The following is a 27,989-nucleotide window of genomic DNA, read 5'->3' as shown; positions in this document are numbered from 1 at the left end:
TTTCCTTATATCAGTTGCTCTGATGCCCCAACACTTTTAAGTCCAAGTGATTTTAATGATGAGATTAGATGAATGCTAGATGGCTCAATCCTATTCTTGTGATATCTCTGGTGGAGCTCTTGATCAGCCAGCATATCACACAGGTGTCATAGCTCATTGGGGGTAGAGGTGAATTGGGGCAGATTTGAGTGAGGATCAGACTGGGGCATGGGTGGCATGGGGCAGATCTTGGCAGTAGTGGCAAATGTGAGATCCAGAGCCCTAATCTGGGCCTGACACATCCCTGCAGCAGTTTAGATCCATTTCAGTGAAATAGCTGACGTAGACCTGAGTAGGCCCATAGGATATCAGAGAGCAGCAGAGGAAATATGTAAATATTTCCCAGCCATGGGATGCAGCGCAGGCTGTCTCAGCATCCTTGCACCATGCAGGCTGGCTCCAGATAGGATTGGGCTGCAAATCTGTCCTGCTGAAATTGATGGAATTTAAAACTGCCGAGGAAGAAATGAGCCCATTGTTTACGCCAGTTTAATGTACAGAACTCTGTGATGGATTCTGGTCATTGTGTTATGTTTAATCATCTCACCAGAGACATGTTTAATTAAATTGGCTTTTATAAAACATGATTCCTAACACAAAGTAGAAAGGAAAATATATATTTGAAATCCATGAGAAACACCTGGAGCTTCCTTAAGATCACATCCTTCGTATCTTTTGAAGAACAACAAAAGCAAGATACAAAGTAGACCCAATTCCCATCTGGGCAATGCCTGGGTTAATGTCTCTCTATGATGTTCAACGACATCATATCCCCACCAATAGTGCCTGTGCAACCAAAAAGACTAGTTGGTGAGCTACAAATAGTAACAATATAAATAGTTTAAGAAAAGATTTAGAAAACCATTTCTAAAGACACAAGATCTATCAGATTTTTAAAATACAATATATCCCACATACTTCAAAATGATATGCAGTCTTATTTGTACTGCTGCATCAGAAGAAGCATATCATGATACAGAAGCTCTGGAGTATCAAGACCCCAGATGAAATCTACATGATTCCAAGAGGGAATATACTTTTGGTAAACTAAATGAGGGATGCGAGGGAGTAACAGTTCAATATCTTCTTTGGTTGCAATAATGTCATGTCCTCCATACCATACAGCTGTTGGCACAATCATATCTTCTATTTTATAAAATGGAGGTGTGGTCTGTTGAAAAAACAAATTAAAAATATGAAAACAAGTTTCACCGATCAATTCCATATCAGCCCTTACTTTTCAAACACCACAGTACTCTTGGATTTGTAATATCTGGCCCTGAAGTGTTATATTCCAGCCATTTATGCTAAGACTCAACATACATGCCCTTTCCATTCCAGAGGTCTGTCTGGAAATTGAACCCTACATAGCTCAAAGTAACCGGTTCTTGCCTGCCCAGAGGACCTGTCCCCTGGCACTTGCCTGAAAGCACCATAAAGGACTCACAGTCCAATCCTATGCATGTCTGTGCAGAAGTAAGCCCCATTAGAGTCAACTCCCAGGAAAGCGTGGATAGGATTGGGCTGTCAGGGCACAGCCCAATAGACTTCAAGGTGAGATTCAGGTTCATAAAGTTCATAGAGTATGTGGTGAAGAGGGTCCCCTGAAACCCTCAATTTTCTCCATAGGCTGAATGATTTATTATCTGCTAATTCAGTATCCACTAGGGTTTCCTGTAACCTAACCATAGTGGATAATGAGAATTGACTGCAATTCTGCTGTTTTAATTATTAGAAGTCTGTAAGCAGAGTTTTCTGTCATATAACAATTTTAAGAAAAAGAGAGAGTACCCTTATTAACTGGACAAAGGGGCACATTTTAAGCATGAATTCTTTTATATTTAGTGGGAGGACAACTCTCCCTATTTATCACAGCAAGGCATCTTTACCATTTCCTCCTTGCTGGTGCCTTGCTTCTGCTCATTAAATTTTTAAATTATGAGCCTTCTGGTGGGGCTCCCATGGCAAGCAATGGGAGTGATTTTATGTTGATATTAAGAACTATCTGATGACATCCCCCCCCCCCAAGATCCTCACTGTACATATTGGGAAGAATGGCTTGGTTAAAGTGCCTGGAATATTCAGGACATGGAGTTAAAATGCTATTTCCTGGGGCTGTGGCATTGGTGGGGAGGGGGGGGTGTAGCAAGAGACTAGAATCCCTGGTTCAACTGCTAGAGAAACTGCTGCTTAGAGAAAGATTAATCAGGAGGTGACCATATTAATGCCTATATTACACCCTTATTAATGTCAGTATAGATGTTTCTGCCAAGTAACACAAGCATCCACTTTACATGCCAGCATATATGGATGCCAGCCTGTCAGGATGAACTGTTTCAACCAGAACTCACACATTTAAACTGGACACCAGGCTAATTTCATGAAGAAACCCTTTGTTTTTCCTCTTTGCCACTCTTCCCCCTTTTCCTATCTCTCTGTCTCTAGCATTTAGCAGGTGGGGTGGAAGAGCAGGGGCTCCTCAAAATCCTTTCCTTTGAGATGGCCCTTTTCTCCTGACTTCATCAGATGCTTCAAATACACTCTGCATTACAAGCAACCACTACCATAAGGCAGGATTTCTTTGTATGCGATAGTTCTATAGGTATTCTTTTATAAGAAAACTGACCTTTTCAGTGAAGTCATCTCTCTCTTTCTTAAGGGATGGGGATTTTCTACCATGTGCTGGTTTGTTATCCATTCTAAGATTCCTTGTTGGAAAAGAATTGGGGTGGATGGAAGCCATCGTGGGAGAGGCACAGAAGTAAGCGGAAGGGATTGTCCGTGGGGCAGCAAAGTGCCCAACTTGGCCAGCATCTATCACAGCCCATATTTGACTGAGACCTCTTAAAGACCAGACCAAATTACTCACTTCCAAATTATTTCCTCATTTTCCTTACCGTGTTATAAAATTCCTTGTTCTTGGATCCATAGTCAAAATACTTAAATTGTTTTGATTTGAGTACCTAGAAAGAGGAACAGGACATACTCAGATTACAATCTGTGGAATTGTCATAATTCTAACTTTGAAGTAGGGTTGCTCATATTCAAATTAATTATATGGAAAACTGAATAATCAGAATCCCTTGTATAAAATGTGTGGGAGCTTTGCCAAAATACTGGGGTCTCTAAAAAGCCATTTCAAAGATCATACCGTAGTTTGCACTTCTATACACACATATCTGGAAGTAAGTTCCATTGAACTCAGGGAATTCATGAGTAGACATGTGTAGGCTTACAGTGACACACACAGTGTATTTTCTTGGTTAAAGTTTAACTAGTTCAAGAGTTTTGAAGACATTAGTTCTCTTTTCAGTGTTAGTGATTCCGGGGAATCCTCAGACAAAACCTTGTGCTGCCCATGGTGCCTCTATTGCATATGTGCTTCCACACGCATGTGCACTGGGGCCATTGGAGTGGTTTGGATTCTCCTTTCTCAATGTCTTCTGAGTGCTGAGAGGGGAGAGGCTAAACCGACCGACCCCCCCCCCTTTGCACCTTCCTGGTCACTCAGATTAAACTGACAGCTTGTGATGCTCTTGTTTCAACATTGCTTGGGGACTGAGTGTGGAGTGGCCTTTGTCAATAACCTCTTGCCCTTCTCTCACAGTGCCCTGGACCCAAGGAGCCATCACCTTTTCTTCCCTATGTAAGCTGCGGGCATTTTCAGTTGAAACAGAAAGATAGGATATTGCAGATTGCTTGATCGTTATTATGACAGTTTGAGACATTTTATATTTGAGTTTTCAACTCCAAGCATAATCCTTCACCTTTCACAAGCTCTGAGGGAATTCCCATGACTCTTCCTGACCTCTTCCATCACCCACCTCTGGCTGGCCCTAAGTTCAGCACACTGCTGCTATGCCAAGTCCCCTGCAGTGTGCCTGGCTGTTCCCGGATCATGAGTTCTTCCTGAGTTGATGCAGCCTATGGAGTAAACAGCTGGTCTACCCTGTCAAGCCTCCTCCCAGCTTGCATCAAAGTAATGCTCCTTCCAAAAGAAGAGCTCTATAATGGCACATGAGACGCAGGATAGATTTGCATATATAGGAACTGTGGTTGGTGACAATTCAAAGTTCAGGAATTTGTAGAATGATGATTTTCTACTATAAAATTTGTATCCTTCTGGTTGGAATAAAAGAGCCTCTACAAAAGCATTTAAAAACTAGTTAAGATCACATTTGATATTTGAGGTTTGAAAAGATTAAAACGTATCTTGCTAGAAAAGTTTGAGCTGTTGACACACATATAACAGAAACTGAATGTTCAGTCAAGTAGTGACTTTTGGATTATAACTATAGAGAATACATTCAGGAAATCCTACCTGGCTCCAATGAAGTCCTGTCTTCACAGAAGTAAAATCAGGTGCTATTCCACCATACACATCTGCTCGACTCTGAGAAGAAAAATACAAAGGGAGATGCCAAGAATATCTACCCTGCGGAAGAGATTTCCTTGCTTGGCCCATTGAGGTACAGGAACTACAAAGTAAACCTGATCGCCCAGCTCTGTGCCTCTCCTGTGCTGCCTCTCCCAGGAAAGCTGTATTTGGGAATTCACTGCAAACCCCACTCCTCACTCTTAAGGCACCTTGATAGAACTGCCACCACCTCTTTGTCCTCGTTTCCCCCTTCGCTCTTCCCAAAGAGGATAGCTAAGAGTGCTGTGCCGCTGCATTTTGGCCTCTTGAGTTATAAATTCCCTGAATTTAATATAATGCCTCAGCCAAAAGGTGTGTGTGTGGGGGGGGGGGGGCAGTGTGGGAAGCACATGCACCAAAATTCAAGTGGGGTTCACCTCACCTGCTTCAAAATTAGTAAATGCAACTTTTCCCATGTGACCACAGTCAACTCCTCCAGGCTCCCAGCTTTGGGAAAGACATGACTAGCAAAACAAGGAAAGATTGCCAAGTCTAACTGTCCTCACCAACCTCAAGTTTAAACCCAAATTAGAAAGCATGTTAACAAGCCAATGGACCTCCTGAACTAGATACCACACCTGCACCTGGATGAGAAAGACAAAGGCAGCACCAGTTTGGTGACCATTCAGTAATAAAGGGGCTTTGATTAGCTTACCCCCAAAGAATCCCATAGGATTCTATGGGACAAAAATCTATAGAAAACCAGGGCACAAGACTTTTGTACTCTTCATTCCTTGTCTCCTTCCTTTCCCATTGTTTGTCTGGTGCTTTGTGAAGCCCTCCCCCTCCATTCCAGCTGCCATCCAAGAGCACCAGCCAGCAAGCAACCCCTGCTTGCCCTTCCCTTTTCACCCATCCTTGTCAATTCCCCAAGCACAACTGAAGCCTCTGCTCCAACACAGGCTAGTCAGTTGAACTTTGTGGTCTGACTCTCTCCCATGGGGAAAGCAGCTCTGGCTCTCTTACTCTGCATCCCTCCTAGGATTAAGGCCATGGCCTAAGTTTTGTGGAACATAATCCTGGAGTTGTACTGAGCCGGCACAAGCCTCCTGCACTGGCCCAAGAGTGTTGCCAAGATGCTGTAAAGCATGTTCGTAACTATTCATTTTAGATTGAACATAAGAACAGCCCCACTGGATCAGGCCATAGGCCCATCTAGTCCAGCTTCCTGTATCTAACAGCAGCCCACCAAATGCCCCAGGGAGCACACCTGATAACAAGAGACCTCATCCTGGTGCCCTCCCTTGCATCTGGCATTCTGACATAGCCCATTTCTAAAATCAGGAGGTTGCGCATACACATCATGGCTTGTACCCCTTAATGGATTTTTCCTCCAGAAACTTGTCCAATCCCCTTGTGAGCCCTTTTGGGACAGGGAGCCATTAGTTATTTGATTTTTCTCTGTAAACCGCTTTGTGAACGTTTTTGTTGAAAAGCGGTATATAAATACTGTTAATAATAATTATTATATTCTCAAGCCAAGCATGCTGGAGCAAGGACGTGTGCTGGATAGCCAGTTTCAGAGCAAATTAAGATTGGGTAGTTAAGACTTGATTCTTAGGTCTCTTCAGCATTTTACTCAGGAGGCTCACTTGGTCTTGGCTTCCTTGTCCTGTGGCAACACATCACACACAGACTCAGCAGGTGCAGAATGGCAACCTTGGTCATTGACACAGCCTCATTATAGACCCACAGTTCCCCTCTATCTTTCCTCATCTGTCTCATGTGCAGTCAAATCAATGACAGGCTTAGTGTTTCAGACCTTCCTCCTTTCTGTGTATGAGAGTGTGCTTGTGTATGTGTTGACCTGTTTTAGGGGAACTCTGAGATCCGCTTTGGGCCTCCTTCATACATAACTGCATCAAACATATCCCCATCTACCAACAATTCCAGAACCATGAACATTCCTCCTCCCAGTATGAGTATGAGAGAGTGTGCTTGCTTATCTGCACATTCATTTTATTGTTGAACTGTTTTAGGGGAAGCCCAAAAGGGCAATGGCATAGACAGAAAGGGCAAGGGGTGGGCCACCCCGGGTGGCACCCTCAGGGGGGAATGATACCACTAGTGAACAAAATTGCAAAAATCACATTTGTTAGGAATAATACCATCATGTTATATATCATTTGATGTATAATTTACAGCAGAATGCAATGAAAAAAATGTAATGAAATATCTCCTTTCTAACAAAAATAATGGCCAAAAAACCAGAAAACAAAATGCAACTGTCTTATGTAATAAAGTAGATTGCCTTAACTCATTATGAAACAATGAGACTGATTGTTTGAAGAGCCAATGAGATGTTATTATGATACAGCGTGGAACCAATGAGGTGTTAGTAAGGTGACACCCTCAAGGGGGTGACATCATTAGTGACCAAAATTTTGGGAATTGTGGTTTTTCGGAATAATACTGCCACGTTATATATCATTTGATGTGTAATTCAATGCAGAAAGTATGTCACTGAGTACTATGTGCAGGGGAGCAATAGCAAGGGAGGGCACTGATGTTCATCCATTGCCTGTGGGAAATATTCACTGCATTTATTTTCTGGCCATTATTATTATTCATTTCATGCCATGACTATTACTATCTCTTAGCCTCACCTACCTCAGAGGGTTGTTATGAGGACAAAAGAAGGGGAGGAACCTTGCACACCACCCTGAGCGCCTTAGAGAAAGGGTGGTATAAAAATATGAAAAATATTTAATTCACTAATTTTGTTGTATGGGGAGGTGTCAAAATTTTATGGGCCCGGGGTGTCAAATGACTTAGCTACACCACTGCAAAGGGGGAAATGAAAATCAGCACCCGTCAAGCACCATTAAGTAACAACGAAAGGGGCTTTGATTAGCTCACCCCACAAAGGATCCCATAGGCCTCTAACAGCCCAATCCTGAGCTGCCCGGTGCCCAAGGCTGCAGCAACACCAAAATGACTAGTTTCCCACTGGGAAAGCGGGGGAAGTGATTCACAGCCTGCCTCCAGGCTCACCCCTTGTTTGGAGGCCTTGGGTTCTGACCACAGAGATCTGTTCTTTCATCAAAAACATTCAGCATGGTCAGAATTGCAGTACTTTTCTGTCTTCCTATTCCAGTAATCCTCCAACTCTCCTCCCTTTTTTCCCCTTGCATACACCTTCAACCCTCATTTTGTTAACCCTGGCCCCATTGAGATATCCCAGTTTTCCTAAGCCCTTTCTTCCCCTTTATTCTTTATGCCCCTTTTACTTCTAAAGTGTTTCTTTCTCTTCCACTCCTCATCCTTTTCTTTCCAACAGTGGCTTACTCTGAGGGTCCATCCAGGAGTGAGAGGTCAGCAAATAAGTGCAGTAAGATGAGCTGCACTGAGTGAGTGGGAGAGCTTCACTTGGCACTGTTTTTTGTTCTGAGTTTTGTAACTTCTCCCCTTTTGCTTTTTTTTGCACTTTTCACTCTCATGTCCCTCATCCTGCCCTTAGGATCCCTGCACACAAATTAGTTTTCCCCAGTGTGCAATTCTTCTTGAAGTTTATAAAGTACCACTGGGAACAGCAACATTTCGGGCTGTTCAGCAACATTTCGGGCTGTTAAGCAACATACATAAATAAGAACATAGAGTCCACCTACCACATTTAAGTTGTTTTCATTAAATCCTGTTGCTGTGAAGATCAACTGGATGCAAAGTTGGTCTAATCCTGGATAGCTGCACAACTTGGCATTGATGTCTTTAATGCGGTTACTGAGTACACATAATTCTTTCGTCCCAAACATAGCCTGGGAATTAAACATGCAGAATCTTTAGAAACCAATCTAACCAGTAGCCCTGAATCACAAGGAAACATCAAGGTTCTGTCCAAGGATTTTTCTGCCTTAGATTAAAGCCTGCTTATTTGGAAGCCAAGGTTTTCCTCAGACACCTTTCTTGCTTGACTGAAATGGTCTCATTTAGCCCTCCCATAACACAAAGATGGTATTGGGGGGGTGGGATTGGCAGGGTCTGATCTATCTCAAGAAGCCTCTGAACTCCCTCGCATGTTCAGGGACATCAACAGGTTCTTAACTGTGCATACAGGACACGGTAGTGGTGAAATGTGGTGAAACAAAGATTGGATGTCACCAGCAATTACCCACTTGTAATATCGGAAAAGATTAAATGAATGGGTAGGGAGGGAAATATTGGAATGATATGTTTGTACAAGAATAACATTATATAAGAAATACTCACTATTTGTACGTCTCTAGGAAGTGCCAGTATGAGGCCAAAAATGCCTTTGGTACCCACTAACGTGTAGCCAGGAGAACAGCTGATGAAAAGTTTGACCTTTTGAGTCAGCTGTGGCATGATGGAAAATGCAATGATGCCTGTAAAAGAGAACAAAATTCAGAAACCTAAATGAGAGAACCTGTAGGACTTCAAATGGGAGGGGCATACTTGCACTGGTTTGCATGTATTAACGCTTTTTACCTGTACTGTATTCAGGTTTTGGATACCTGCAAATAAATCCCCATAATAAGATGTCCTGTTGTTTGTCAGTCTGATCTATCTTTTTTGGTCTCTTCTTCCTATGTATTCTGTTTTTGTGTTTTTTTATAGGGAAGAATGTCCACATGCCTCGACAGAAGACTTAGCTCTGACCAAAAGGGAACCATCTTTTGATTTATTTTTCTGCAAAGGTCACTCTGAAAATGCTTTTGTTCAACAGAGTTATACAAATTGTTTACTACTAATAAGAATAGTTTGATCTCTGCAGGTCGCAAGACCCACTGATTCTTTTGTCAACATAGGATTTATGCACATGAGAGTGGCTTAACAGACAGGAAGCAACAGGCAAACCGTTTCTCACCACTGCACCTTCTTTCCCAACATGTGTCACCAGAGGTTTCTGCTTGTCCTGCAGCATAAAACCTCGGAGAGCCTGATCTCTGAAAATGAATAAGCTGGTGAACAGGTACAAGGAGAGATGTATGAAAACTGCCCAAATCAGCTCTGAGGGGCCCAATGTTTCTGAGACTGGTAACCCAACACCATGGGCTGTTTGAGGCAGTGGAGTGATTGTCCTGCTGTCACAAAAGGTGCCGCAGTGGCACATGGGGGGCTTTGCCACTAGGCCAGTTCAGACGGTTCAAGTTACCACTGCCAAGAGGCAGCAGCACCGAAACCATGCTGCCACAGACTGCTCCAAGGCAGCGGGAGAGTCTTGTGAGTGTGTAGGGGGAGCGCAGGGAGAGTTTTGGAGCAGTTTTTTTAGGGGCAGAGCAGGGGTGGAACGGGGATGAGGGGTCGATGCTGGTGGCAGCAACTTGCACCAAGAAACTGTCCCCCTCACCTTCAAACAGTTCTTTCTTCTTCTTCAGTTTCCCCCTTTCTTCTCCTTAGACTTATACCAGCTATAGAGCTAGCATTGATGTAAGGAGACACAGGGCACAATCCTAACCAGGTCTACTCAGAAATAAGTCCTATTTTGTTCAACGGCGCTTACTCTCAGGAAAGTGTGGTTAGGATTGCAGCCTCATAGGCCATCAGGAGGCTTACACAGAAGTAAGTTTCCCTTACCCTTCACAGACCTCCTGATTGTGTCCCATCTGTGTGTCTGTCCCCCCCCCCATCATAGCATCCATTGCATGGTTGCATATTTCAGCATGGCAGGTGACTGGACTGTAGCTTTCTTATGAGTTCTCTGAAATGCCTTTTAAAGAGCAAGGTCAGAGCTTTCTCTCACAATGAAGAATGCTAGGATTTGCCATTTTCATGGAAGCCTTTAGTTCTATTCCCCACATTTATTAGGACAGGAGGAATTAAAACTACAAATCCCAGGGATCCTAGCAGCAAGAGAGGTTTAAGCATGTCAGAAAGCCTGCAGCTTAGGGCCCAATCCCATCGGGCTGCTATACAGTAGGAATCATGGTCTGATATCCCAGCATGGCTATTGCAAAAGGTGAATGCCAGACAGGTTGGCTGTCACTGCAAGTGACTTGTGGCTGTGACCGCAAGCCAGTGAACTTCCAACAAGTTCCAATACTAGTGAGTATGAGGGTGGGTGGGAGAAGGGCGTGAGAGGAACACAGTGAGGAGGAGGCAGAATGATCAGAGACTAGGGCAGGGTGGTGTTGTGTCAAGACCAAGAAGGAGCAGTACTGGTGGCAGTATTGACGATAGAGGTGCCAACCATAGCCTATCTCCCTTCTTGGTCTAAATCCATCTTCTAGGATCCACTTGGACCTGCACCAGCAAAATCACTTGCATGGGTACGAGTAGACCCATTCAGCAGTGAAGAGTTAGAACTGGTGGTGCGGTTGCATTGGCAGGGGGGTGGGATTTACAGTCCAATCTTAAAGGCAGTGTCCCTGTCGGGTGCAGTGGCACCCAGTGGCATCACTGGGGTTTGCATCACCCGGTGTGGGAGGCCAGCGCGTCACCCCCATGATGGACCTTCTCCCAGTGGCATAGCTAAAGGGGTGCAGGGGGTAGCAGTTGCACTGGGCATCAAGCTTTAGGGGGGCAACAAGCTCAGCTTGACACTAGTGACCAAAATTGTGAAAATCTTGGTGTGTATGAATTATACCATCATGTTATATATCACTGGAAAGGTAATTTTATGCTGAATGCAATGCAACAAACGGCATTGGGATATCTGGATTCTATCAAAAGTTATGACCAATTGACCATAAAATGAAAACACAACTGCCTTATGGAATAAAAAGTGGATTTTCTTATCTGAAAACTGACCTATGAAACTGATTGTTCTGAGAGGCAATGGCTTGTTATTATGTTATTGACATGTTGCAATGACATGTTATCATGATACAGCATGAAACCAATAAGGTGTTAATATGAGTCAGCTCTCATTTCCATGTATCATAATACAGTTATCCCTGCTAAATGGGTAAAAGGCACATTTTCAAGTGGTGCCCCTCTTATATTTAGCAAGGGGAGAATAACCATCCCTCTTTACCCCAGCACAGTGTCTTGATTGATAAGAGACACACTTTTTATTTATTTACTTAATTAATTTTGATTTTGTCTAGGTGGGTACAAATCTTCTTTGACCCCAGGTAGCAGATAGATGCCTTAGTTATGCCACTGACTGGGGGTAGGCAGCAGAGCAAGTGGGTGGTGAGCTGCTGGGGGGAAAAGGTGGGTTCCTCCCAATTTTCACTTTTTTAAAAGCCTGGGTGTGTTGTCACTTCCTGTTGTGACATCAATTCCGGGGCAACATTTTGAATTTGGCACCGGGCTAGACGATAATTAGCTACGCCACTGCCTCCCCCCATGCAGTGAGTGGGGCAGCAACCTGGGTGATGGGCATGGTAATGAACCATCATCCTGCCCCCATTGGTTTTTGGGCCATACCTTTTGATAGAATAGAGAGATTTCAAAGAGGTTGGTTTCATTCCATTCTGTTGTAAATTACTTATCGAATGGTATCTAACTTGATGGTATTATTCCTACAAACCGTGATTTTCCTACAAATCGCAGAACTAAAGCAGCTACTGCTGCATCCTATGGCCCTGCAGTAGCTGCCAGAGGTCTTCTGGGGGGGGGGGAGGACTTTTGTCCTCTTTCCTTGGGGAAACCCCAAGCCCCACAATAGGGCTTCTCAAGTCTGCAATGGCTATTTTGCCAACAAAGACTTGAGAGACTCCATGTTGAGCCAGAATGTCTGACATGAAGAGTCTCACAGAGTCAGGCCTTTTGACTCAACACTGAGTTCAGGATCCAGCGGACCATTGTTTTCATGAACTTTTGTCTGAAAATAAAATATAAATTGGGTAATATGCAATGGCCTGTGCTGCATCCAACATAGGTTAAAAGCAGTGGGAAATCACTTCAGGGTAAGAGGATATTTTTCCCCTTACCCCCTATAATACCACAGCCTGCCTTATGGGGCTAGTCAGACCAGCTGTTTATCCAAGGAGCCCTGTAGTTCTGTTTGGACCAGGGATGGGGGTTAGGATATGGCATATACTGCTGATCCCACCCCCTTCCTGGGCCCGATCTTCCCCCAGTTTCGCTCTACCCTGGCCCAGAAACACCCCTCTCCACCTCTGTTCCACCCTCCCTCCACCCTCTCCCACCCTCTGTGCTGGCCAGTGCAGAGACTAGACCTGATGCCAGCAGGCCAGTGCACATCATTGTGCTGTCACTGCTGGCTCTTGATCAGCGCAAATGTGCCTTACAGCACATTTGCAATACTTGACAGCCGGTGTGTGTGTGTGTGCGGGGGGGGGGTGCTCTGGCACAATGTGCCTTTAGGATTCGGCTGCCCAAATAACACATGGCCGTGAGTCAAAGAGCAAGAAGAGTTTGATGGTTCTCATGTCTTGAAGAGGATAAAAATCTAGGCTAGGTCACATTCCACATGATAACTAAGAGTAAATAGATAGAGCTAAACCTCATTCACTTATTTTTTAAAAGTATTTTTATACGTCCTTCTGTTTTTTACACAGCATTCAAGGCAGTTTACATGAGCAGACTCACAGTAAACACCAATTTTGAATGGGACTTTTACAATATCGTTCTATGAAGGGAACTCACAGAACCCTAAGTTCACCAGGACTACACCAGGAACTGGCATTCTCATCTGGTTAGAGACCAGAGTATAGATGAAAGTCAAAGCTGGATGAATATCAGAGCATAGCCTTATTAAGGATGCAAATTTATCTTGGCTGGCAAAAAAATGTAACTAACTACCCATATGACACATGCTAATGCATGCAAATCCTAAATAAACAGAGATAAAATAAAAACAAATCTAAGATGTTGATAAACAGTGTGGAAGGTTGGATGAAATCATACAAAAGAGGAAAGCATGTGGATGAAATTGTAAATGTGGTTATAATTGAAAAGGGCTGGAAAAGCAAAGCCATGAAAGTCTACTGGATGAAAGTCAAGGCATTGCTGTACAGAGATAAATAAGGCGAGGCTGTCCTAAAATGGCTGCTGAGCATTCTTCTCACTGCAGACCTATTCAGATCTTAACAAAGTGTATAGGCAGAACATGGGGGGGAAGGAAGCTCTGCCCAATCCTGTTGTGCTCCCCTTGAAGCCCTGGCTTTTGTCTCCAGGGTCAAGTGCTAGCTGTGGGGAGAGTTCCTCTCTCAGAGATTTCAGACCTTGGGCTTCCTTCTCCCTCTCCAGAGCAAGGGGAGGAGGTGGATCACGTTCGGCCAAGATGCAGCCCTGGATGCAGCCAAGCCCTGTACTTTCCTTTTGTGCTCCACTTGTGACATGCTCTATGAACTCATTTTCAGCCTATTTTTCCAAAGATCTGTTCTGCCCTCCGGCCCAGAGATGAGCAGCTGAATCCTGAGCTACCCGGCACGTGGGACTGCAGCGGTGCCAAAAATGGCTGCTGTCACATCCAGCATGCTCCAGGCAGCTGCTGCCTCCTCCTTGAGACAAAAGGACTTTTGTCCCCTTACCCCAGGTAAAGCGAGTAGCCCCACAATGGGGCTACTCAATTCTACGTCAACCCGAAGGTCGGCGTAGAATTCACAGCCTCTGTGTCGGGCAGCCAGCCAAACACGGAGGCTGTGGATTCAGTGGAGCAAAGCTCCTCCTGTCCCGCCCTGCTCCCTCCCCTGGAACTCCTCCTCCCACCCTATCATCGCCCTCCCTCTGCCTCCCCCCATCCAGGAATGCCTCCTCCCTGCCTTTTCCCATGCCCCTACCTACCTCTCTGATGCTCAGAGGTCTGTGCAACTGCCAAGCGCTGGAGCTCCAGTGCTCTACCAGTGCTAGTCCAGCGTCGGCCAGCATTGGGCTAGCACCAGTGGAGCACTGGCACTAGGGCCTGCAAATGTGCCTTTCAGTGAGCTGGCGTGCAAAGCTTAGGATTGGCCCCGAGACTTCAGAAAGGATTTAAAAGTGAAGCACATTTCATTCTGTTCCTGTCAACTTACCTATTGTAGCACCCTGGGAGTGGCCCACATAATATAATGCATCTTGCTTAGTTTTCTGCAGAATAAAGTTGATTGTTGCTGGAACATCATATATCCCCATTTCATGAAAACTGCCATACACAAACAAACAAAACAGAATCAAGATATTTCCTAGCAAATACCATATTTGGGTTTCCTACACAAATACCACAGTATAGGGCAGTGCTTCCCCCACTATCTGATGTGGGGGGCCAGCAATTTTTTCTCTTAATGTGAAAGAGACAAGCAACGTTTGCCCCCCCCAAAGTTGCTCGATAGTTGCTCTGTTCCAAAGTTGCAGAAACAGATCTGTACTCTATTCCATGGTGTAGCTAAGGGGGTGCAGGGGATAGCAGTCACACCAGGCAACAAGATTTAGGAGGGGAGACAAGCTCAGCTTGACACCAGTGGCCAAAATTGTGAAAAAATTTGGTATGTATGAATAATACCATTACGTTATACATCATTGGAAAGGTAATTTAAAGCAGAGCACAATGAAATAAACCCCATTTGAATATATGTATTCTATCAAAAGTTATGGCCAATTAACCAGAAAATGAAAACGCAACTGCCTTATGGAACAAAAAGTGGATTTTCTTGACTCAAAACTGACTCATGAAACTGATTGTTCTGAGACCAAATGAGATGTTGTTATGATACTGCATGGAACCACTAAGGTGTTAATATGAGGCAGCTCTCATTTCCATGTATCATAACACAGCTACTCCTGCTAACTGGTAAAGAGGCACTTTTTCAAGTGTTGCTCCTCTTATATTTAGCAGTGGAAGAATAACAATCTCTCTTCAACCCAACACAGTGTCTCTAACCACTAGGGGGCACACTTTTTATTTATTTACTTAATTAAATTTGATTTTGTCATGGAGGGGGGCTACAAAATCTTCTTTGATCCCAGCAGATCAAGTGTGTGGTGAACTGCTGGGGCGGAGGAGGCAGGTTTCCCCCCAACTTGCACTTTTTAAAAGGTCCTAATGTTATGTCACTTCCAGTTGTGACATCACTTCCGGGGCATCATTTTGAGCTCTGCACCAGGCTACATGTTCATTAGCTACGCCACTGGCTCTATTATTACTATTGTGTCTTTCTTGGAAATTTGCAGCAAACTTGTAGCCAATGGCTTACAGACCACAACTTTGAGTAGCACTGGTATAAGAGTACTTGGAACAGGGCTTGATAATGTTTCCACTTGGAAATCCCCCTCCACGGATAGCATAAACCAGGGAATCCCCTACACAGCCCCACGCTCCTGCACCCATTTACAAGTTTTAAAGCTTATCAGGGTGAAATTCTTCTCCCTTAAACAGAGTGCTATTAGCCTACAGACGTATAGCATTTTAAGGCTGCCTCCTGGCAGCCATAACACTTGAAAAAATGTTCTGCTACATGTCTGAAGTGTGTGAGCATCTAGCACAGGACTGTTCTAGCGCCTGACCTGCCTACCTCTTCGCAACCATCAAAAGATTGGTTAGTTCACCTTCACCCATTAGATCTGTTGAATGCAGACTAACACACAGACCAATCCTACCTAACTCCCCATACGGCTATGCAATGGCGTCAATGTGGTACCTGCTGTATCCTGCGGGGAAAGGCCCGGTATCCTGCGGGGGAATACCACCTCTTCCTTGAGATCACCTCATGTCTTCTTAGCAAGCCATGTAGATTGGGGAAAATTCATTTATTTGAGTGTGCAATATTGGATATCTTTCCTACAAGCACACGTGAAACCAAACACAATTTTCAGAAAATTTGTTTTTTAAATGATAGTAACCAAAGAGATGGGGGGAAAAAACTATGGAACCGAAATGTTATGACATATGCGGATTGGTGGGAAAGAGGACACCTGATACTTTGACAGTTTACCCTGTGTGTGTAAAAATATTATTGTGGTAAGGAGGGGGATTTTTTTTACCGGGGGGGGGGAGGGAGGAGCAGTAATTCTGCAACACCATGTGACAGTGAATATGGAAAGAAATGGGAAAGGTTGTAGTTCACCTCCACCTTGTGGCTGTCATGCAGAACTTCAACCACCAGGTTTAAGAGGAAAGAAAAGGGAAAGCAGAAGCTTTGTCCAGGCTTGGAATGTAGGTATCATGATAGAATTCCACTCCACTTTCTCCCACTCAGAAACTTTGCACCATTGCTACTTATGAATGAGCACTTGCTTGCTTAAGACTCTTTTCCTAATATCCACAATTTTAACCTCCAAAGCAAGAAACATGAATTTGAAGTCATATTATTTGATCTGATTGTTCAACCAGGTTTTTGAATTATTAATTTTGTCTATAATGCTGGAATTTGTCATCATGATCTCTGTGTCAGCAACACGTTCTTCAACACGAAGCCCCAACATAGAGTCTCTTGGAGATACCCAAGATCAAAGCACTGGCACCAGCTCGACCTGATTCTCACCAGATGCTACAGCCTTCCCAGCATCAAGATCACACGCAGTTATCAGGGTGCTGCCTGCGACACTGACCACTCCCTGGTGTGCAGCAGAGTGAAACTGCAAACAAAGCGACTGTATCACACGAAAAAGGAAGGAAGACCTTGCACTGATCCCAGCAAGATCCGGGATCAGAGAAAAGTGGAGGAATTTGCACAAGCGCTTGAGGAATCTCTTCCAGGCCTGGCCGATGCAGATGCATCCAATAGATGGGAACATTTCAAGAATGCTTTTTATAACACCGCCTTGTCCATATTTGGCAAGAAGAGCAACAAGATGGCAGACTGGTTTGAAGCCTACTCTGAGGAGTTGACACCAGTCATTGAGGAAAAGAGGAGAGCTCAAGCAGCACACAAGGCCTGTCCCAGTGAGCGCAACCTGCAGGTCCTCCGAGCTGCTCGCAGCAAAGTCCAGCAGACTGCCAGGAGATGTGCTAACGACTACTGGCTCCAGCTCTGATCCCAGACACAGATAGCAGCTGACACGGGCAACATCAAGGAGATGTATGATGGTATCAAGCAGGCCCTAGATCCAACACAGAAGAAAATTGCCCCTCTGAAGTCTGCCGCAGGCGAGGTCATCCAGGATCAGGCGCAGCAGATGGAACGCTGGGTGCAGCACTACTCTGAGCTATATTCCCAAGAAAATGCAGTGACCGAGGAAGCGCTGAACAACATCGACTGCCTGCCTGTGTTGGAGGAGCTTGACAGTGAACCAACCCTAGAGGAACGTCATGTGGCCCTGGACTCCCTCGCCTTTGGCAAGGCACCTAGGAAAGACAGCATCCCTGCTGAAGTCCTAAAGTGCTGCAAAGAGATCATCACCAATGAGCTGCATGAAATCCTCTGCTGGTGAGAAGGTGGAGTACCACAGGACATGAGGGATGCAAACAGCATCACGCTGTACAAGAACAAAGGCGACAGGGGTGACTGCAACAACTACTCCGGCATCTCTCTCCTTAGCGTTGTAGGAAAGCTGTTTGCCCAAGTTGCACTAAAGAGGCTCCAGGTACTTGCAGAGAGCATTTATCCAGAATCGCAGTGTGGATTCCAAGCCAATAGGTCCACCACTGATATGGTATTCTCCCTTAGACAACTGCAAGAGAAATGCAGGGAACAACGACAGCCACTCTTTATAGCCTTCATAGATCTCACGAAGGCTTTCGACCTGGTCAGCAGGGACAGCCTCTTCAAGATTCTCCCCAAGATCGGATGTCCACCCAGGCTCCTCAGCATCATCAGATCTTTCCACAAGGACACGAAGGGCACTGTTTTCTTCGATGGCTCCACATCAGACCCCTTTGACATCTGAAGCGGAGTGAAGCAGGGCTGTGTTCTTGCGCCAACCTTGTTTGGGATTTTCTTCGCTGTCCTGCTGAAGCAGGCCTTTGGAACTGCAACAGAAGGCATCTATCTCCGGACCAGATCAGATGGAAAGCTCTTCAACCTCTCCAGACTGAGAGCAAAGTCCAAATTCCAGCTGAAATGTCTTCGTGACTTCCTCTTTGCCGACGATGCAGCAATCACTACCCACTCTGCCAAAGATCTCCAGCAGCTCATGATTCGTTTTAGCAAGGCCTGCCAAGATTTTGGACTGACTATCAGCCTAAAGAAAACACAGGTCATGGTTCAGGATGTGGACTCACCTCCCTGCATTACAATCTCTGCACATGAACTGGAGGTTGTCCATGACTTTGTGTACCTTGGTTCAATGATCTCCGACACTCTTTCTCTCGATACCGAGCTAAACAAATGCATCAGTAAAGCAGCTACCATGTTTTCCAGACTCACAAAGAGAGTCTGGTCCAACAAGAAGCTGACAGAACATACCAAGATCCAGGTCTACAGAGCTTGCATTCTGACTACACTTCTGTACTGCAGCGAGTCATGGACTCTTCGCTCACAACAGGAGAGGAAACAGAACGCTTTCCACATGCGCTGCTTCCGACGCATCCTCGGCATCACCTGGCAGGACAAAGTTCCAAACAACTCAGTCCTGAAACGAGCTGGAATCCCTAGCATGTATGCACTGCTGAAACAGTGACACCTGCGTTGGCTCGGTCATGTCGTGAGAATGGATGATGGCCAGATCCCAAAGGATCTCCTCTATGGAGAATTCATGCAGGGAAAGCGCCCTACAGGTAGACCACAACTGTGATACAAGGACATCTGCAAGAGGGATCTGAAGGCCTTAGGAATGGACCTCAACAGGTGGGAAACCCTGGCCTCTGAGCGGCCCGCTTGGAGGCAGGCTGTACAGCATGGCCTCTTCCAGTTTGAAGAGACACTTGGCCAACAGACTGAGGCAATGAGGCAAAGAAGGAAGGCCAGGGAGACAGACCAGGGACAGACTGCAGTTGCTCCCGGTGTGGAAGGGATTGTCACTCCCGAATCGGCCTTTTCAGCCACACTAGATGCTGTGCCAGAACCACCATTCAGAGCGCGATACCATAGTATTTCGAGACTGAAAGTTACCAACTAAGAAGAATGCTGGAATGGGTTTATCAGTAAGTATGGATAACAACAATTCAGGATTCACACTAGGTAGGCAATCAACATTGTAAATCTTTTTCAAATGACTAACACATTTGCCATTTTCTCTTTTTGTAATCAGTAAAGGCGCACTTGACCTTCTTGATGGCCATTTATTTGGAAGCTCTGAAAAGTTTTTGATTTGAAGTTCACTTTATGAAGTGAGTCTCTATGTTTATGAAAACCTCACTGCAATGAGTTAATAGTTACTGGACTCATGGAATAAAACTGCAGAGGGGTAGAAGGCAAAGGTGCCCCTTCATCAAAATTTGTTTCCCATCTATTCAAACTGTGAACTGTTTCCTGGGCTTACCTGAAATTCCAAAATTGTTCCTGATCAATAGACAGATACCGGTTCCTTCTAGACCAGGTGGTCCCTCTGCAATTTAGAATCCAGACATCATAGCCAGCATCTGCTAGGAAAAAGGCCAGACTGTTGCTGGGGAGATTTGCAATCAACCACCTGCCCTCATTCAGCGCACCATGTACCAATAATACAGCTGGCCGATTCCCTGGAAGAGAAACAGAAACTGTGGAATCTGAGGTTAGTCATTTTGCCTTGACAACAAGGTGGCACCTGGGAGGTGTATTCTGGACCTGTACATCTTCGGCAGCACAATCCTAAATTACCCCCACACCCCACTGCCAATACAACGTGCTGCATCCTCTGTGGGGGCCAGTCATAGAAATATTGGAGGATCCCTTATCCTGGGGTAAGCGTCCATTCAGCCAATGGGTCACCTTGGATCTGCACCAGCTACATTGCTGGGGGGGGGGGAATGACGACAGCAGCATAACCCCTTGCTGTCTATATCCACCTTGTTGATACAGACAGCACTGTTCTGCCCAGCATTCTTCTCCAGCCCCTCCCAAACACTCCACTGTTCCTCTCACAACCCACGCGCATTCCACCCTGACTACCTGACAATCGTCCCCAACAGGGACAGCATGCTCGGGCAGGGAGACAACGGTGCCACTTCCTCTTGCAGCAGCACTCAAAAATATTTCACAACAGAATGCTGCCATTAAATCTAAAAACCATACTAGACATGCAGTTAATTGCATCGTGTGATCCAATTTTGAGGGGGGGTATTCTTATATATAAAGACTATATATCAGAATGCTCTGATAATTTTGAATGGGCTTTTCATTTTAGTGAACATAGATCATATGCCCAGCTGCCCCAATAAAAAAAATCACAGGAGTAGGGGAACCAACAGTGGTTCACAAGACTGCAATCCTTTTCTCACAGTTCTCTTTTGCGTGAAGAAACTTCTCTCAGTCACTCCCCTCCCCTCTCATTCAGCCACAATGAAACCAAGACAGACAGACAGACAGACACACACACACACACACACACACACACACACACACACACCCCTGCAGGCTGCCTTTTTTTCATTGGAAGCCAGCCATGATTGTAGCAAAACTGCTGGCTGCTTCCCTTTGTATTGTAATGTGTGCATACGTGCTGCTTAACTCATTGACTAGGCTCAAAAAGAAAGGAGTGGAGCAGAAAGGCAAGGCATTTTTTCTATTTACTTGCTTGGTCCTTGGGCTTTTTCTTTCTTGTTGGGTTCAGTGTGGCTCTGCCACTCCTGCCTCCCCTGACGACATCACTGCAGCACAAGCACAGCTAAGGCTAACTTCATGTACGCTCATGTGGTCCTGTTCATGTGGACATTCAGAATCTTACAGAGGGAAGCAACTGTCCTGTAGTTACTCTGATGACTCTGAATGGGTTTTTCATTTCCCTGAACACAAATTATATGCCAGGCTGGCCCAATAAGAGAATCACAGGAGGAGAAGGGGAACCCACAGTGGTTCACAAACTGAAATCCTTTCCTCACAATTCTCTCTTGAATGAAAAAAGCCTCCCAATCACTCCTCTCATTCAATGCAAACACACATTCACACCCCTGCGGGCTGGGATGAAGAGAAGTGACACTGCAGCCCTTCCTGCCCTGAAATAAGAGTAGATCAATCATATGAATAGTACACTCAAACAGTTGTACAAACACTCTCACCTCCTCATAAAATACCTGTCTGTCCAGGACTGTGCACTCCATAAGGAATTCTGTTTACTTGTAGGTAGTAGCCATCGGCTGTCACGATTTGATACTCTTCACTGGGGTATCCCCAATAGTTAATAATTTCATTCTGCAGGGGGAAAAAATGTCGTTGATTCTAAAAGTATCCAGGAGTACTGCTAAGCAACTTGACTGGCCCAGGGTTCTCATATTTTTTTATGAAGTATCATGAAATAGTAACAAGTTATCTATCAGAACTGTCTACTAGTACTAATGCATTTCCTCATGCCTTCTCCCTGCTAAGCTGCAGTTAGTATCTGAATGGAGCATTAATGCCCTACAAAAATAGAATTCTTAAATTTGAGAGCATTGATACTTTAATGGAAGATCAGAAGATCATCAGGTGGATGATGTGGTGTTGACAGCAATTCCATGTTTTGACAGCTGTTTGACAGCTCTGGGAAGGGCAGGGCTGGCTCCACAGCTGTAATCAATCAAGGCCAATGGAGACCTGGATGGACGCCTGGGCTTCATTTGACCTTGATGGGACTTTGAATGGACATGGACTGAAGAGATGGCTCACCTGAGCCTATTTTGGACTGAACAAGGAGCTAAGGAGGTAGCTCACAGCTGAGCTGCATTTGGACTTAATGGGACATACAAGGATAAAAGGCAGCTTCAGAAGGAGCAAAACTACCCAGACAGAGCTACCCTGACCCAGAGCTACCCGACCCATACCTATGAGAGAAGGGGATTGCCAGGACTCTGCTGGAGGACACAGAAGAGAGAACTGCCAGGACCCTGCTGGAGGAGACACTCTGCTGGAGAGGACACTGCTGGAGAGGAGAGACTGCTGCAGAAGACTGAATTAGGAAGACTGGACTGTGATTTGGAGATTAGACCGGATTGGACATGGGCTGGACACTTTGGACCTTCACCCACTGAGTTATGTTGAGTTTTGGGGAGGGAAAGCCTCTGGACAAGAGGACTTGCAGGAGTGTCTGTGTTTGTAGCAATAAATGCTTGTTAATTACTCAACTGATAAAGAGTTCTGTTCATTTCTTTACACACCACAGCTGTTCTTGGAAAAGGAGGGTGTTAATTAGCCAAAAGTGGGCATTAGAAGGGAGTTGGAATATTCAAAGCAGACAGATACATTAATAAAATATCTTACAGCCTAATCTTAATAGGGCCTAATGTTGACAGTTCTCTTGATCCATCAGCATAAGTTCTGGGTTTACCACTAGAAGGCCACTGTTTGGTGGGCCACAGCACCAGAACAAACAGATGGAAGCTACTTGTGGTTACAGTGGCCATTTGAACCTCTTTTGTCCCTGTTCACTCCTGGCAAGTTGGTGGTATGCGGAAATCAGGGGAAGATCATTGACAGATCAGGGTATGAAGCAGGTTGGGCAGACGGTGGGAGGAGGAGGTTTTGTGCTGGAGGAGAACAATCTTGGCAGTAGCTGCACAGATCCTAACTTCCTTCCTGACCTGGACCTGCCTTCCGGAATCAGACGTACACCAGCAAAAGAGTTGATGTATGTCCAAGGAGACCCACTAGAGACCAGGCAGCCTATGGAGAGGTAAGTAAATAGTTTTTTACTTACTTCTCTTGGGTTTCTGGTGCCCTCCAATCAGCCATAGTACGCAGCACATGCTCCGTCAGCATTACTGCATGTGCTGTGCTGGTGGGCCTTTTCAGCCACACTAGACGCTGTGCCAGAACCACCTTTCAGAGCGCAATACCATAGTCTTTCGAGACTGAAGGTTGCCAATACATGTGCTGGTGGGGGATAGGATTGGGCCCCAAGTCAGTTTTACCTCTTTTAACATTAGTGTAACCTGAAGGCCATGAGCATTTATGCTGACTTCAAACCTGAGGATCTCCACTGCAGTTCCAATGCTCCCAAATTAGCTTCAGATCAAAAGTAAACAAACATTTATCAAGTTAAAAGTCAAGGTCAACTAAAAATGAGAACTACCTTGACATTTTGCCCACTCTCTGTGGCAGGCTTCTTCAGAAGTCAGTGTAACTCCACTGAGTAATGCCTCACTTCCTGAATAGCCTCAGGTCAGCTATTGGAGTTGGAATGGGCTAAAGTTATTTCCAAAGAAAAAGCCAAGTCAAAGGCCCAGTTTACATTTACAGCCACCAAAAGGAAGCCACTTGTCGAATGACCATCACCCTTTGATTGCTGAGAATAGCCATTGCCCTGCTAGGAGATGCTGGTCTTGTCCAGACCACAATAAACAACCAAAGGAAAAACGGTCAATTGTAGTGAAAGGCATACTGCCTAGTTCATCATTATGGTGAACCACTGCACAGGAATGGATGGATGTGAGAAACAAAACGTATGGTCCATGCAGCTAAGCCCCCTGTCTATGGTACCACCGATGAATTCAAGCTCTGTGAGTTATCCGGATCCTGGAATGTGGAAGGATGCTTGAGTCAAACACTTTATGAATGATGTGCCCCTTTGGAATAACCTGAGCAGGGATGAAGTTCCTTCTGAGAAACATCCTGAAAATTGGTTCGAATGAAAAGCATGAGATTCTCCCATGATAGCGCAACGTACTACCAGTATTTCAAAATGCATCTGAATAAGTAACTTACAATATTCATAAATCCTTGAGGATTCAGGTGTCTCTTTCTTTTTAATTCCTCCATATTTGCAGACTGTGGGATCCAGCATGCGAACACCATAAACAGCCACATTGTAGACCTGTATAAGATAATATCAGTAATTTCAATATTTATAGTGTCTAGCCTCTGAAAATATCTGTTTAGAGAATCAAAGAAAGGTTTGAAAGCTGAGAGGGACTGCAGAGAGAAGCCTGATTTGTCCATTGCCTTCCTTGCAGGCATGTAAGCCTCTGCCAGGGATTCCGCTGGTATATTTACTACCTGCCTTGCTGCCCCCGGTCTCCTTGCCTGAGCTTGGCAGTGACATTGGTAGTACCCCCCAAGCTGGTGGTGCTGGGCAGTAGCATAGCAGGAGGGGGATCACAGCACTAAGTTTTTGCAGGCGCCTAAACATGCCATACAAGCAGCCCATCCTCCTTCCCTTTGGAGCCATTCCAGGTGGTGAGAGCAAAATAGAGGAGCAAGCCTTGTTCCATTTTGCAAATGCTGCTGCAACCTTGGTCCAATTTGCCAATGCTTGTCAGAGGTGTGTTTTCTAAGACACCAGGATGTCATCCTCCTTTCCATGTGAAACAAAGTCCCAAAGAGATGGAAATTAAGGAGCTAGGAGATGTCACTTATTACTTGGGTATGCAAGTGGACAGAGAGTAAGTTGGAAGTTTTCTTTTCAGTCAGAAAACAAAGATTTTGGACTTGCTGGAGTCACTAGGACTCAAAGATGCACACCCAACAGCTACACCAATGGAGACCAACTTTCTTAAACAAAAGGATGAAAGTGAATCTCTCCCAAACAATACACAATACAGAGAAGCAATAGGCCAGTTGCTTTACCTGTCCAACACAACCAGGTCAGACATTGCTACTGCTGTAGGGTTTTTGAGCAGAAAAACTAATTCTTCTACAAAATGGGACTAGCTTGGAGTTAAAAGGGTTGCAAGGTACCTGGAAGGCACCCAAGACTTCAGACTGAAGTTGCCAGCCAGTGAAAAGCCTAAATTAGTAGTCTACACTGACTCAGATTGGGGAGAAGACAGAGCTGAACGAAAGTCAACCAGTGGACATGTGGCTCTGTATGGGGGTGGAGCAATAAGATGGGCAAGCAGGAAACAAACCTCTCTTTCTTCTACAGAGGCCGAGTACATGTCTGCATCAGAAACATGCAGAGAAGTAATGTGGCTTTGTCAGTTGTTAAGTGATTTGGGCATAGATGAACAAAAGCCAATCCAAGTGTTTGAAGGCAACCAGAGTTGTATCAGATTGGCACAATCAGAAAGCCAAAATGCACACACAAAGCACATAGATATCAGAAATCACTTTGTGCATGATATGATCAAGAAAGGACTTGTCAGGATGGACTACTGTCCAACCCAAGAAATGATAGCAGACATCCTGACTAAACCACTAGCAAGAGATAAATTCCAGAGTCTACGAGAAAGTATAAGTCTGCTGGACTTGTGCATCCAGAGTTGAGAAGGGGTGTTGGAGTTGGTGCAACTCTGTCTGCTGTCCAGAGGGGGCAGGATGCTGTCCAGAAGGGGTCAAGCTATGGCCCAGTGAATCTGACCTTTCTACCTGTTCTCTCTGTGATCCTTGTGGGGTGTGGCCCTAACCCTTTATCCTTCCCTTCTGCTCTGAGCACTTCCTCTTGTCCTCTGACCACCAACCTGTTAAGATGGTGCACAACAGGGGTCTCATGCCCAGGCCATCTTGAGCACAAGGCATGCAGGGCGAGGCAGCTCCAGGGCCTTGCTATCTCTAATAGCTGAACCTCTGATCCTAATCAGATGTGGTAAATACACACTCAGTGGAACTGTAAGTTAATAACTTCTTTTTTGCAACTTTAACAAGCCATTGCCTCTTTGTCTTTTTTTATTGATTAGCAGTCAGCCAGGTGAGGGAGGTTCCCTTGGGTAATACCCAAAGGGGGGGTCCACTACTTAAGCTACTCTGCTCCCCCCCCCCACCCAAAGAGGAAACTATTTTTAATTTCCTTCAACAGGGAGGAGGCATTACGGGGAGGCAGGAGGCAGGGAGAGGGTGCGGGGAGGCATGCCAGGGGAGGGAAGGAGCAGGGAGGGATGGAGGCGGGACCTGTGGAGCTTCGCTCCACCGAATCCAAAGCCTCTGTGTTGGGCTCACCACCCGACAGGAAGACCAACCTTTGGGTTGGTGGTGAATCGAGTAGCTCCATTGCAGGGCTACTGCGCTTCCCCGGGGCAAGGAGACAAAAGTCCCCTTCTGCCGTAGTGCTGCCAGCAGCTGCCTTGGGTGTGCAGGATGTGGCGTCAGCCATTTTTAGCACCGCCGCAGTTGCGCACCCTAGGCAGCTCAGGATTGGGCTGCCGCCTGCTTCTTCTTCTCCTGTGGCTATTAAAACTAGACTCTCCCATTCGAGGTTTGGATAAACGCTTGGTTTTGTTAACAGCTTTTGGAGCACCTTCACAATCTCTATAATTCTGACAGCAGTCTGAGCAATTGTTGCAACTTTTGCCAATGGGAAGGGTCTAAAGGCCTCCATTCACTTCCCTAAAATTTTCTTTTTAATTTTTCTTTTTTCTAATGTATCAACTGGATTGGGCTATATTTTTCTAGTGGGAGTAGGTGTCATCATTTATTATTCTATTGTGATTTATGTAAAATGTTTGATTTTATGGAATGTAAAGGGCTTCAAGATTCTAGCAAACATTAAAAAGGTTTCTATAACTTGTAAGACTTAATGCTGAAATAGTTTACTTGCAAGAAACCCTCTTAATGGCAGCTAAGAGTTATCTCTTTAAAGACTGGATTGATGACACTTATACATATGTTAAGGCTGCGGTTTTCAAACTCTCCAGGAGTTTGAAAAGTGCAGTAAGTCCTTGCGGGGGCGGGGGGAGGCTGCGGGGGCAGGGGAAAGGTAATGATGCAATCCCCAGGATTGGTTTTGCGGACGTGGAGCGTGATCACTCTACTTTCACTTCAAACCAGCTGGGGAGCTCAGCAGGCGCTCAACCTGGTTTGGCCAGCCTGTCAAAGCTGTTGCTGGGGTGTGGCGGCTGCGCATGCTACAGCTACTGGAGGCCACAGGTGAGAGCTGAGTGACAGGTGGGGACCAAAGGTGGACAAGCTGCCCAGAAAGGACACAACATGCCCCTACACCAGAGGTGCTACCCCTCCCTGAACACCCCATACACCCCAGGGTTCAGATAGACAATACCTCATGCATGCACACACACACACACACACACACACACAAAATGAAACAGAAACATTTTGAGTCCTCACTAAAAAGCCATGAGGGAGGGGATAGTCCTTAGTTTCCCCAGTTCAAATTCCATCGTTGTGGTGTGTAACTATGGTGAGGCAGATGATGTGGTTTTGTATAGAGATATAATTCTTCTAAGAAGAGGTTATTAGCTGTATTAAGTTTGTATTATATCAAACATTAATATTTGAGGTGATGTCATTTTCAACTGTCTAACTGATGGAAGTTATCTATAGAATAGTGGAAATTGACTCTTTGTGCCCTTATAACAACGAAGGCAAAGATGTTGTTGTTGTTGTTGTTGTGAACAAAAAAGAAAATGAAATAACTAATGGCTCCCTGTTCCAAAAGGGCTCACAATCTAAAAAGATGCAAAAGAACACCAGCAGACAGCCACTAGAAAAGACACTGCTGGGGTGAGGCGGGCCAGTTTACTCTCCCCCTGCTAAAAAGAGGAGCACCCATTTGAAGAAAGTGCCTGTGCCCAGTTAGCATAAGTGCCCCCCACACACACACTATTCTTCTAAGGACTGAAGACCTTTTGACATTATGAACACTTGAACGTATGGCCTATAGAAGGCAATTATCGATGGACATGTGTTGTGGGCATTTGGCAGCTTTCTTAAAGATTTATTTATAGATGGCTTATTAATATTTTAAGATTTTTGGTAGGTTTTGTAGTCTGCATTTCTTTTATTCATAGTATTATGTAATTTCC

At 45.1% G+C, this 27,989-nt stretch overlaps 1 protein-coding gene across 1 annotated transcript; it reads right to left on the bottom strand.

Moving 5' to 3' along the window:
* Positions 1–976: 976 nt before the first annotated feature.
* Positions 977–24,099, bottom strand: LOC136644425 (lipase member M-like). The gene is made up of 9 exons (XM_066620298.1): positions 23,998–24,099; positions 21,393–21,510; positions 19,664–19,862; positions 14,341–14,450; positions 8,663–8,799; positions 8,065–8,211; positions 4,361–4,432; positions 2,937–3,002; positions 977–1,210 (listed from the first exon to the last, which is right to left on the bottom strand). The coding sequence occupies exons 1-9, from the start codon at positions 24,097–24,099 to the stop codon at positions 977–979; spliced, it is 1,185 nt and encodes a 394-aa protein (XP_066476395.1).
* Between the last annotated feature and the right edge of the window lie 3,890 nt (positions 24,100–27,989).

The sequence above is a fragment of the Tiliqua scincoides genome, chromosome 3 (assembly GCF_035046505.1).
Source record: "Tiliqua scincoides isolate rTilSci1 chromosome 3, rTilSci1.hap2, whole genome shotgun sequence".
NCBI classification, from domain to species: Eukaryota; Metazoa; Chordata; class Lepidosauria; order Squamata; family Scincidae; genus Tiliqua; species Tiliqua scincoides.
The sequence above is the reverse complement of the archived record's forward strand: the minus strand, read 5'-3'. Positions and strand labels throughout refer to the sequence as shown.

What these genes read in the sequence shown, in the direction of transcription:
- LOC136644425 (XM_066620298.1), bottom strand. Translation starts at nt 24,099, where the DNA reads ATGTGGCTGTTTATGGTGTTCGCATGCTGGATCCCACAGTCTGCAAAT. An exon ending in ATGAAAACAACTTAAATGTG is followed by an intron (nt 4,433 to 8,064) that starts GTAGGTGGACTC and finishes TTTTCTTCTCAG; the next exon opens with AGTCGAGCAGATGTGTATGG. An exon ending in ACAAGGAATTTTATAACACG is followed by an intron (nt 1,211 to 2,936) that starts GTAAGGAAAATG and finishes TTTTTTCAACAG; the next exon opens with ACCACACCTCCATTTTATAA.